We start from the raw sequence: 12,913 nt of genomic DNA, 5'->3' as shown, positions 1-12,913 counted from the left end.
AAAAGTCGCTGCTGTTTTTGTTCAACATTAAACATTCCTCTTATAGTTTTGTATTCAACTGAAAACCAAAAGTTCAACCAAAAGTTGTTGAATTCACCTAAATTAACTTCTCACATTTTTGTTTTACTTTAGATATAAAAAAAAACCGAGGGGACAGTTTAATGTTTTATTATAAACTACATTTTGGCAAAAATCAATGCAAAAGAAAAGTGTGAATTTATTGAGTTCAAGCTATATTTACTATATAGAAGTAAGCCAGTTTTCAACATCAGTTGTCCTATTGGAGGAATAGTTGTGTATCAAATCCTATTATCACATTTCGCGCCTGTTCTTGTGGTCATGTGACACTCTACCTCCTGCAACTTTCGCGCCATTGCTAAAGCCCGCCTCCTACCGCCGAAAGACGCGACGCGATTGGCTGCTGTGGATGTCAGAGTGGCGCCAGTTCTTGCACAGCGACCGGGGAGAAGTGCTGGCTGCATGTGAATGAATTCAGCGCTGTTGTGTTAGAAAAGCAGTCAAATTAACACATTAAACTGCACTTTTACTCGGTAACAACTGAAGGGTATTGGAGTCTCATTCCACTTGACGCTCAACGCTACAAGACATGGCTCGTAAGGATTATGAGGCTGAGAAAGGTAAATACTTGTAGATCTTACAGCAACAAGTTGGCCCGTAATGACTTGACTCCTTAAAAGATGCTCAAAAATGTAAAATAAATGTATGACTGCGTGAAATGGAAAGGTATTGTTTAAATTAGTTCGAGGTGTAAACATAACTTTGAAATAACGTTTACAGCAGAGTTCTCATCAAATACTGTTGGTTTGTATAAATGTGTATGAATCTGGTTTTATAACAGGCGCAGTAAGAGAACGGCGTTTTTAAGTTTCATAAACTTTTCAGAGCTTTTTTTTCTCCAGCGCTTTTGTAAGTAAGCAGTAAGCATTGTCTGTGAGCTTGTGACTGCTCGGTGACCCGGATGGATCCTTAAACAAAGGAGCAGGCGCCACTGAGCAGCCACATGTCCGACCATAACTACGTTTTCAACGGAATTTAGTCCTACAATAGTCAGTGTTCGTGGGAAGGTTGCCATCTTACTTGGGGAATTCTTTCATGGTTTCGTTTGAAAACACAAATTCTGTGTAAGGGCACTTGAATAAAAGTGTTGGTGCAACGTTTGTGAATCAAATACACGCGTTGACTTATTAACTTTACAAATGGCTTATTAGGAAGGATTTAAATATGCGACTCAACAGGCTTATGATTTATAAGTGCCACTAAACACGATTTTCGGGGTTTTTTAGGAGCCCACAGTACGTTTCCCTGAACAAACATTGATAACGGAATGTTTTGCCTGCTTGGCTAACCATTGAGCTAGCTCTTGCACTGATGGTAAATGAGCCATTTTGTATTTAGCGCTGCGTTTGCTGACGGCTTGGTTTGAATCAGCTGCTGAGTTTAACGTCGACTTTCTTTTCAACATAAAAACATGGTGGTTTTTAGATTCGGAAATATTGTGGGTTTTTTTTGTTTTGCTCTTTATATTTTAATTCCATTTGTGTGTGTGAAAACGCACAACCTTTTTTGCTAAACCTCAAAAAAAAAAAAAAAAAGACTGAAGTTGGCGTCCGATTCGAATCTTCCGGTTTTGCACAACTTTAAAGGGCTATTTCACAGTTTTCACGTAGTTTGAACTATGGTCAGGTCAAGTTTGACATCTCAAAAGCTAACAATGATCAATCCTGCTCTGAACCTTTCTATAGAACCTGCAGTTTCTTCATAGATGATGAAAACGATGACTAAGCGTTATCAGCATGACATTGGTCAGCTTACTAGTTATGTATGAATAAATGGGGTACAGATATCCATTTACTTAAGTACTGGTTTATTTCTCTCAGAAGTTGAGCATTTAAAATGTTCCGGTCTCTAAATGTAGTTGAAGAAAATGGTTATATTATGGTAGTGGTCTCCTTTTTGCCAGCTGACCATTATGAAATATAAGATTGATCAAATCAAAAATCACTGGGATGTTGGATAATGGCTCATTTAATTCTCATAACCCTTTACATTGGGTCATGAGGATTATAAAAAGGTATTTATACTCACCATCTATCAAGTAAACTACAAAATCTGCCCAAAATGCACATGAATTGATATCCTATGAAAGTCTCCTCCTTTTCATAACCAAAATTGTAAAAGTACAGAATTGTGAAATGACCAGCACAAAGTGACTCACCTGAAATGGCTCTTTGAAAACACAAATGGACAAAAGATGCTGCTAACTTGAGCTTTTCTAATGATAATTGCCCTTGAAGGTGCTCTCCTGATCATCTTGGTTTATTTATGACTTTAGCCATAGAAAGTGTTATTTTGGTCCACCTTTATTCCACGTTACTTACCGATTTCTTAAAGATGTTTTTTGTATGTCAAACTGTGAATTTATATGACAAAATCAAGAACCTAATTTTGAACTAAATTGTTTATTTTTTTAACTTTACATTTAAGTTACCTTATTAGACTGGACTCTTATTGAATGTTGCACATCTGAGGCAAATCCAACATAGACCAAATATTGCAATACACATTAAAAAAAATTTTTTTAAATCTTTGCTTTGTGAAATAAAACAACAACAAAAAAATGTATTTTTAAATTGACTTGCTTTGTTAAATAGGGTCCAGCTTCAAAATTTAGGCGAGTCATGTCTGGAGAAATTATTCTGAACGGATTGAACGTATTAAAAACAACTGTTTTGTAATTTGTAAAACCTACATAATGTGACAACAAAAAAGGCAAGTTGTACCAATTTTTTTCAAATATCATAAGGTGTGTGGCAAGTTTTCTACAATTAAAACTCTTTCACAATGGTTGGTAGACATGCAAGTTTCTTTTTGTTGAATTTAACAACAGGATTCACAACTGAGCCAGTCTAGAATCTTTTAGTTTAGGTTTTGAACTACAACTGATCACGCAACCCAAAAATAGTGGGAAAATCCCTTTGTTAAAGTGCGGATTCGGACGCTGACTTCAGCAACGTAAACTACCTTCTTAGTAATTTAATTTAAGCTTCGACTTAAATGAATAGCCTAGAGATTCGTTGGTGCCTAAACCGAAGAGTACACGAGTCGTCTGAATTAAGCGGCAACATCTAACTGCAGCGAGTTAAACTTTAAGCCAACGGTCAGAAAGCTCCGGCGTTAAATATTAAATCAGCGCCTCCTCGCTGTTTGCTGCGGTGCTTTGTAACAGCGGCGCGGTTCTGCTTCTGGGTGCAACCCGCAGCTAACCTCGGCTAACATTAGAAGATGGCTGGCCGGGGTCTGAAAACAACAACCGGGACTGTTTTTATGTGCGGAGGAATCGCGGAGGGATACCCCAGTGACGGGGCACAAAAGCCATGTGCTGCTTTGTTTACAATAACATCTTCGAACATGGAAATTAACCAGCAGCGCTGCGAATTTTCTCCCGCGGCGTCAAAGTAAGTGGAGTATATTTAAGTGCTATTCTAATAGGAGTTTGGTTCCTCCCGAAGCGGAAATGAATATTGTTTTTAGTTGTGGCTCTTTTGAGAAGTGAAAGGATATTTCCTAAAGAAAAAGGGACACCGAACTGAGCGCGCTTGTTGTTGTATTTACCTACTCGCCCTGGAGCGATTTGCTGCGCAGCGCCAGTTTATTTCACTCTGAAAACTATGGTAGGAGATTCATCCAGGTGAAATATGCTTCATACTGAGCCCCAGCGGCAGTTTATGCCGTACTGTAGCAATAGTGACTCATCGAGATTACAGGATGCCATGTTACTCAACAAAAGGGGGGGTCGGCGCAGGACAACAAATTAGCTCCCAGCATGTAGGCCCTCTGCTGTTGTTGGGAATCAAGTATTTCGCCTGTTTTCAACTCAAAGCATCTGAATTTTTCTGTGTCTTTAAATAGCAGTCAGTTAAATAAATATTTTTTTGCAGGATGTGGATTTTTTTTTTAAAGTAAATTAAAGCTTGTGTGTGTGTGATGTTTTACAGAGAAGTGCAAAAGGTTCCTGCAGGAGTTTTACACAGAGGATGACAATGGGAAGAAGGTGTTTAAATATGGAGCACAGCTGGTGAGTATAGTGTTGTATACAGAATGTAGACCTAATTTTTTATCAATTTCTCATGATAAATGGTACTGGACTTTGTTCCAAGACTTTGTTTTTTGTGCCAAGAGATTTTTGTTTTCCATTAGTTTTCTTTTTCTTCAGTTCCTAAACCAAAGTCTTCCAATATTTTAGATGAAATAACCCATAATAAAATATATATAAGGTGAAACGCAAACCAAAAGATCCTCTGAAAAAATGCATTGTTCTATTGGGAAAATCATACTATGTTTTAATCGCCAGGTCAGACCATGTGGAAAACTGTAAATTGCCTAAGATAAAGTTCTTTGGCGATTTCAGGAAAACAATTTTTAATGAAAAACTCACTCAAGTCTAATAAAACACTCGAATGAGCAAATTCCTTTTTATTTTTTCAGCGCTGTTAGACATTTTAGTAATGGTTTGCTTTCAACCCGCTGGTTTTGAGCAATTTTTATTTTTATATTTTTAATTTAATACTACATGAACGATCAAATGAGGTTGTAGTTTGGAGTCCCAGAGTAAATTAAGAATCCCTCATCTGTTCTTTTGAATTTTTAATTATATGATCAAGATTTAAAAAAAAAAACAACTTGCATCAGTTGTGTTTTGCCATTTTTGTTATTTGTCACTTATTGTGACAAGTTCGTCGACGTAAGATTTTCCTGAACTATTTCACAGTTTAAAGTCTAGTGTGATGTAAATAGTAACTCCCTTTTTTGTTTTGTTTACATCACAATCTCGGTGTAGCATGAATGCAGGGGAGGTTGAATGGAGCTCCCTTTAGGTTGTGAAGTTGGAATTTTCTTGCAATTGTATGTTAACATTGGGTTACTTTTAATTCATCGGGTTTTTTTTATCCATTTTTATAAGAACGACATTTAACAACTTTTTTGCAAGACAGAAACTGCATGTTTGAGTGGATCTGCTGCTTAGATTTTGACTGAGGAAGTCTGGTTCTGTCGGAGGCGGTGATGAGGGTTTAAAAAGTGGGTGTAACTGTGTTTGTCGACTCATCTAATTGCTTGTCTGCTCAGGTGGCTTTGGCCCACCGGGAGCAGGTGTCTCTCTTTATTGAGCTGGACGATGTGGCAGAGGAGGACCCTGAGCTGGTGGAGAGCGTCTGCGAGAACGCCAAGCGCTACACGGCTTTGTTTGCCGACGCCGTCCACGAGCTGCTGCCAGAATACAAAGAACGAGATGTATGCCGTTTTTAAAGAAAATACGCTTTATAAATAAATTGTTTATTAGGCGGATGTTGTTAATTTAGTTTTTCCTGCGTGTATGTAGGTGGTGGCCAAAGACTCTCTGGATGTGTATATTGAGCACAGGTTGATAATGGAACAAAGAGGTCGGGACCCTGCTGACACCAGAGACCCCCGTAACCAGTACCCACCTGAGCTCATGAGGAGATTGTAAGTAGGACCACATTAGGATTTATTTTATATTTGGAGCTTATTTGGAGCTCTTCCTCATGATCTGTGATCTTCTTTTCTACAGTGAGCTGTACTTTAAAGCTCCCAGCACGTCTAAGCCCAAGGTGGTGCGTGATATTCGGGCTGACAGCATTGGCCACCTGGTCGCGGTTCGAGGCATCGTGACCCGGGCCACTGAGGTGAAGCCAATGATGGCTGTGGCGACGTACACGTGTGACCAGTGTGGTGCTGAAACTTACCAACCGGTAAGATTTGAAAATCTAGCAGCGACGTCATCACAAAACTGCCCCTGTAACGACGTCTTTGTGTTCATCAGATCCAGTCTCCCTCCTTCATGCCCCTCATCATGTGTCCCAGCCAAGAGTGCGTCACCAACAAGTCTGGAGGTCGGCTTTACCTGCAGACCAGAGGCTCCAAATTCATCAAATTCCAGGAGCTGCGTATCCAGGAGCATGTAAGGAATTTCAGAAGGTTGATTAGATTTGGTTAAAAAAGTAAAATAAAATAAAAAAACGGCAGCCCTATTGACCCCTTTATTTATAGGTTGTGTATTTTATACATTACAAGTGCAGAACAAACTTATACTTAATCAACAGCAGTTGATTAAGTAGATTATCCAAACTGTTGCTTCAATTTCTACCATTACTGCTGCTATGGTGGAGTTGTCAGAGGAAACTGAATTCTTCCAGAACCGGATTTGGTCTTTAAATAAAACATCTTGAGTAAAATCTCGGACCTCCGAAAGAGGAGGTTGGTCCATAATTGGATGTGTCACAGCGTCGCCAGCAAGTGATTTTGTGCTGTTTGATGTCCCTCAGAGTGACCAGGTTCCTGTTGGTAATATCCCCAGAAGCATGACGGTGTACGCCCGCGGTGAAAACACGCGTCTCGCTCAGCCTGGAGACCATGTGGCCATCACAGGGATCTTCCTCCCTCTCCTGCGTACAGGATACAGCCAGGCTGTGCAGGTGACACCAATGGGGAAAAAATCACTTCAGTTTGTCTTCATGCAGATGCATTTTTATTAAATATGTCCCAACATGGCCGCCGTAGGGACTTCTGTCAGAAACCTACCTTGAAGCTCACAGCATCACGCTCATGAACAAAACGGAAGACGACGAGCTCGGCAACGAGGAGCTGACCGACGAGGAGCTTCGCAGCATCACAGGTTGGGATCTGGTCACCGGGTGCATCATTTGCTCCCTCTCCCTGTAACTAAAGCACCTGCTGTGGGTTTCAGAGGAGGAATTCTATGAGAAACTCGCCGGCTCGATTGCGCCGGAGATCTACGGGCACGAAGACGTGAAGAAGGCTCTGCTCCTCCTGCTGGTCGGAGGAGTGGAACAAGCTCCAAAAGGCATGAAAATCAGAGGTGAGCAGAAATCAGCCCACTCAAAAGGAATGTTGTTTGAATCTAATATAATTTTGCGCTTCAGTCATCCCCATAAAAAGTCGCAATAATGGCACCGTTGTTGTTGTGTTTGACTCATTTCCCCTGAAGGCAACATAAATATCTGCCTGATGGGCGATCCAGGAGTCGCCAAGTCCCAGCTGCTGTCCTACATCGACCGATTGGCTCCTAGAAGTAAGTCTCATCTCCTGTTTAATATTTTATCTACTGAGGAATTTTCTCTCTATTAAGGCTTACATGGTGAAATATTAACTTTCCATGTGGCGGAGAGCCTGTTCATGCTAATCTTCTACCACTAATGAGCAGCCAGACCAAGACTCGTGGTAAAACCTTGAGTGAATTTATGACGGTAGTCACACAAAATTAAAATGGATGGTATAACATTTGCCTGCTATTTTTCATTTTTCTTTATTATTATTATTATTTTTTATTTATTTATTTATTTATTTATTTTTTTAGCTTGGTTGGATATTTAGAAAGTATGATCCAGAGAGGGGCAGTCTTGATTTACTTTACTAAGCAACTTTCTAGGACTGAAACGATTAATCATGATGAATCGATTATTTAGTAATTGATTAACCGTTAACTCAAAAGGTCATTTGCTTAAAGAAGAATACAGTCGGAGCAGAAATTGAACCAAAACTGTACGGAAATGTATCCATTTTGCATTTAATATGAAAAAAATAACTTTTGTCTGTAAATGTTTTTTACCCAGAGCTCAAGTGGCAGTTTTAACCTCACCTGGTTCAAGTTATGTAAAAAAGCAAACAAAACTCTTTCTAAACTTTTAAGTAAAAAAAAATAAATAAATACACCCCACTCTGTATTTAAGTCGAGCAGAAATGGTTGAGTTTTTCACATGTTGAAAAGTGTTTTTTAGCTGCAGATGCGACAAAAGATCAAGAATACTGCATTTTGGGAAATAAAATGTTTATTTTCTTACTTAGAAAATAAATTGAATTGTTTGCATCTTTTCATATATTTCTAATATTGTATAAAAAAAAATAGGTTGAACTAGTTAAATCTGCAAACTGATTACTAAAATGATCTTTAGTTGCAGCTCTACATGGTTTTTAAGTAGTTTAAAGTTTCATTTGGCTAATTCAGCCCAGACTTAGTTCCAGCTCTGTTTGCTAAATCGTTGCTGCTCCTTCTGGTTTTCAGGTCAGTATACGACGGGTCGGGGGTCGTCTGGTGTCGGTTTGACCGCCGCCGTCATGAAGGACCCTCTGACTGGTGAAATGACTCTGGAGGGCGGCGCCTTGGTGCTCGCTGACCTGGGCATCTGCTGCATTGACGAGTTTGACAAGATGGCCGACGCCGACCGCACGGCCATCCACGAGGTCATGGAGCAGCAGACCATCTCCATCGCCAAGGTACTACCGACTCCCGCCAAACTCCACCCAATCGCAAGTTGAAGCCGGCCTCGCTTCTAGCAGCTGCTCTTCTCTCCAGGCCGGCATCATGACCTCCCTGAACGCCTGCTGCTCCATCCTGGCCGCCGCTAACCCCGCCTACGGCCGCTACAACCCGCGGAAGAGCATCGAGCAGAACATTCAGCTGCCGGCGGCGCTGCTGTCGCGTTTCGATCTGCTGTGGCTCATCCAGGACAAGCCGGACGCCGACGCCGACCTGCGGCTGGCGCAGCACATCACATACGTCCACCAGCACTCCCGCCAGCCGCCGACCCACTTCACCCCCATCGACATGAAACTCATGAGGTGAGCAAAACGAGAGCGCGGACAAGATCCCCATCCGATCCAGGCATTAGTAAAGAGTTAAAAGTGATCATTATTCCCCTCAGGCGCTACATCGCTCTGTGTAAGAAGCGCCAGCCAGTCGTGCCGGAGGTGCTGGCGGATTACATCACCGCCGCTTACGTAGAAATGAGAAAAGAGGCTCGGGTCAGCAAAGACACCACCTTCACCTCGGCCCGTACCCTCCTCTCCATCCTGCGCCTGTCCACTGCGCTGGTGAGGATTACCGTCGGTCATTAAAAACCTTCTGCGCCGTCCAACACTCGCGTTGCATCAGAAAGTCGGTTCTCACATCTGTTGTTTGCTAAATGTTCAGTCTGGAGGGATTTGTGCTCATCGACAGCCCGGTGTGTGATAAAGTGCTTACAGTGCAGGTAGTGATGATTACCTGGTCTACTGCAGTGTGAGCACTTCTTTCCCACGCCGGACCAACTCTTCAGAGGGTTTTAGTCAGACATGACGTGCTTCGAGTTTCTGAGAACTCCTAAAGTCGCCTCAATAGGATTTGATTCTGTCAATTTAAAACATGAGTGGGGTAAGAAAGTCTTTGAGTTTCAATATTTCCCCCTCTTTTTTTTTTTTTTTTTTTATAGGGAGATTTTCTCACATTTTTAAAAAAAATGTGGTTTTTATTAAAACTTTTATCTTGAAGTTGCTTGATTTAAAACCTTTTCTATTTAACACATTTTAGATTTTGAGTTACTGATGGTTTACCTGAGGGGGGAAAAAAGCAAACTAAATATTTAAATAGAGCCAGTTTGCAGTAAATCTCAAACGCAAGGTTGAAGGAAAAATGAGTCCAAAGTATAGACAGAATCAATACGTGCTTTAGATTACACATTAGATAAGTTTGGGATATACGTTTTAAAGCATTAGTTGGATAATCTTGTAATTCCTTTCTTTTGTATTCAAAATTGCCTCCAATTTCAAACTTGAAGCAACTTTTTCTTTTTTTACAACCTTTAAAAACATATAGACCTCAAAGAGAACAAAAACAAAACATTCATCCAGGTGCCAAAATGTTGTTTAGAACTAAACTTTTAACACTCTGCTAAAACAAAAGATAACTTTGTTTGTTTTTGATCATTTATGGAAGATTGTGACAATAAAACCATACCAGGTTTAATGTTTTGCAATCAAACGTGTAATCAAAATCTGGACGTGTTTTAGGAAAGGTAAAGAATCGCGGTTCATTTCACTGTAACGTTTGCACATAAATTTTCACCTGGTCTTGCTTCGGTCTGCCTCTGGTTGTCAAAAGTGCTGTTTGTGCAGGTAGCATTCATCCTCCTACTGCAAAACCAGCACTTCAGGTGAACAGGTGGGCAATGTGCTGCTTGCAGATGGCCACTAGGGGGCAGACTGCCGCCACACATCGGCTCGATTTAGTAAGTTTTGGTGACTGGTGCTGATGTTTTGTTCCTTCAGCAGCTCGTTTCCCAGCCTGGTTCTGGTCAGCTTTGCAGGGTGGGCAGTCAGCCTGTGTTCAATCAGAGCAGCTGTGCAAACCCATGCAAAACTGACCATGGCCTGGACAGCCGTCATCGCCCTCCACATGGAGTCTACAGACGTTTATATCGCTTTGTCTGTTTTGGATTTTGTTCCCCACCTGTGGAGAGACTAGCTGGTTTTGAGAGGCGGAGACTTGGGCAATTGCCGGCCTTTCCAGAGGGCATTGCACTTGTCTCGGTCTGACAGTGCCGGCATAGCGCAGCCCACACGGACCTGGACCCACGTTAGCATTTTTGAAGGGTTTTGTTTGTTTATGTATTTTTCTAACTCGCCTGCACTTCCCCGCTCTTCAGGCCCGGCTTCGGATGATGGACGCTGTGGAGAAGGAGGACGTCAACGAGGCGATGAGGCTGATGGAGATGTCAAAGGATTCTCTACAAGCTGACAAATCCGGCAGCGCCAGGTTGGTGTTGCGTCATGTTGGGGCATTACTGAGGTGCAGGTGGCGGGACGTATGCTGACCCAGAATCCTCTTTTATGGGCTGCTTGTGTTTTGATCACAGTAGCTGCTTGTGCTGGTGGAAGCTGTAAAACCTCTCTGGGTTTTTATGGCTCTTCATGGAGAGACGGGCTTTTCAAGCAACGTGTTCACACTTTTTTTTTTTTTTTTTTCCATGTTTGCATCGCCGCCAGGGTTTGAATTCTTTGAAAACAGGAAACTTTACTCTTTTTAAAGTTGGGCCAAATTAGGAAACTTTCAGTGAAGCTCTGGTTTCCTGCGTAGACCAGAAAAGACAAAAATTATCCTTTTATTTTTTACAATTCCTCAAGACTGGATAAAGAAATTGGAACATTTATTTAGGACAAAATCTGTTTTTGCATATTTCAAAATGAAGTGCTGTAGTAACATTTGTAGTGCTGCGACTAATATATTTTTAATCTGTCAAATTTTTGATCTAATTTAGAAATTTTCATCCAAAAAATACATTTTAACGTTCAAATGTCATTCATGTGGAAATGGAAGCTTCTCCATATTTCACCAATAACGTGTGCTAAACTTTGATAAACTTTTTTTCTTTTAAATTTGAACATCTACACACTTGAATGTGATTTAAAAAATTTAAATGACATGAAGTTGATGTGGCCGTCTGCATGCGTGCGGTCAGATTTGTTTTTCATCCAAACGTTTCCAGACCAGTTACTCGAGGGGAAAATGTAGTAGTAGTAAAATTAGAATGTCCCAGTTCGTTTGCAGAGGTATTGTTTTTGTTTCTCTTCAGTAACAGCTGGATGTTTTCCATTCTGCTACTCGTGCATATCGCCTGCGATGCGGCGATTCGCTTCAAATCCTCAGAGCGTCAAAACTTCCCGTTTACCGTCTCCTATCCTGAAAGACTCTTTGTCCTTTGCAAAGCAGGTTTTTTTTTTTTTTCTAACATATTAGGAAGTTAATAGAAGGACAATTAACCTGATTTGGCGCTTTTAAAGCTTGAGTTTAAATGCACACCTGCTCAAAATTGTTTTAGTGCTTTTTGTGTTGAATGAGCAGAATAACTATCTCTCAATGTTCTTTGAAAACCTTTTCTTGATTTGTAAAGCATGTTTGTATTATGATTCAGACCTGAATAAGTTGAGATTCTAGAAAAGTTATGAACTGGAAGGTGGATGAATCAGAAGCCGACTTCATCATTGCGATGTTTCATGAAATGTTTGTGAAAAACCAGAATAAAGCATTTACTTCTATAGCTGGGGTTTTATAGGTAAATGTTTCTACTTGCTGAGGGAATATCTAAAAATTTGTTTTGAGGAAAAGGGAAAAAAAAGAAGTGACAATTTGAAGTGGAAAAACACTAAAGTTCAACTATTTGGAGCTTTAATGGCTTTCGGATTGTTTTTCACATTATATCCCGGTTTAAAATGAGTTTTCAACACCTTCTGACATCTGAACCGTCTCCCTCTGTAGGACCCAGCGACCTGCAGACATCATCTTCTCGCTGGTGCGCGAGCTCACCACAGAGGGCGCTGCGGGCCGGGGCGGCGTGGTCCGCATGGCCGAAGCGGAGCAGCGCTGCGTCTCTCGCGGCTTCACTCCCGCTCAGTTCCAGGAGGCGCTGGAGGAGTACGAGGAGCTGAACGTGTGGCAGATCAACCAGGCCCGCACCAGGATCACCTTCGTCTGAACCGCCGCCTTCCACAGGCTCCGACCCGCTCTCTCTTCCTTCTTCCTGCATTTTGTAACACAAGTCAGGCAGAACGTGGACTTTTGCTTATGCCCGTCTGTTTTGAAAGAATTTGTGCTCTTGATGGCCCCTTTGCTAATGTCCCAGAAACCTATTAAATCTATTAAACTGCTTGTAAATATGTATGTCAGAACGTAGTATAGTGTTGTATCTGCAGTTGACAGAAGCATCTAGTTCACATTGAGAATTTCTGTATATTTTATACATTGTAATGCAAATAAAATTAATGTTGTGCCGTGTATTTGAGGAGAGTTATAATAAATGCTTCAATATTCTTCCTCGTGTTCACTTTGACTTCTTTATGCACATGGAAAGTAAAATATTAATACCTGCTTATGTTCAGTTAATCCAGGCAGGAAAACTAATTTGCAAAAATGGAACTAGTACTTGTTAACAACCTCTTCAACTTTTTTTTTTTTTTTTCCTTTTTACTAAAGGAAAAAGAAACTGACTCTTAAAGAGTATCAGAGTTCATGCCAGACTTCAAGTTATTTGAAAACTTTTGTGAA

At 40.8% G+C, this 12,913-nt stretch overlaps 1 protein-coding gene across 2 annotated transcripts; it reads left to right on the top strand.

The window, feature by feature from the left end:
- Positions 1 to 390: 390 nt before the first annotated feature.
- On the top strand, positions 391 to 12,681 carry mcm7 (minichromosome maintenance complex component 7). Of its 2 annotated transcripts, none has more exons than XM_008420523.2 (15): positions 391 to 638; positions 4,017 to 4,096; positions 5,146 to 5,310; positions 5,399 to 5,523; positions 5,609 to 5,789; positions 5,861 to 5,998; positions 6,363 to 6,512; positions 6,598 to 6,712; positions 6,785 to 6,916; positions 7,046 to 7,129; positions 8,120 to 8,331; positions 8,411 to 8,676; positions 8,760 to 8,928; positions 10,518 to 10,627; positions 12,128 to 12,681. In XM_008420523.2, exons 1-15 carry the CDS (start codon positions 608 to 610, stop codon positions 12,342 to 12,344), a joined length of 2,175 nt encoding a protein of 724 aa, XP_008418745.1. In that variant the 5' UTR covers positions 391 to 607; the 3' UTR covers positions 12,345 to 12,681. The 2 variants fall into 2 exon arrangements, with proteins under 2 accessions (XP_008418745.1, XP_017162671.1); XM_017307182.1 differs by lacking the exon at positions 391 to 638 and adding an exon at positions 3,463 to 3,476.
- Positions 12,682 to 12,913: the final 232 nt, after the last annotated feature.

The sequence above is a fragment of the Poecilia reticulata genome, linkage group LG10, assembly GCF_000633615.1.
Source record: "Poecilia reticulata strain Guanapo linkage group LG10, Guppy_female_1.0+MT, whole genome shotgun sequence".
Classification (NCBI taxonomy): Eukaryota; Metazoa; Chordata; class Actinopteri; order Cyprinodontiformes; family Poeciliidae; genus Poecilia; species Poecilia reticulata.
Note: the sequence above shows the minus strand (reverse complement) of the source record. Positions and strands in the feature narration are given on the sequence as shown.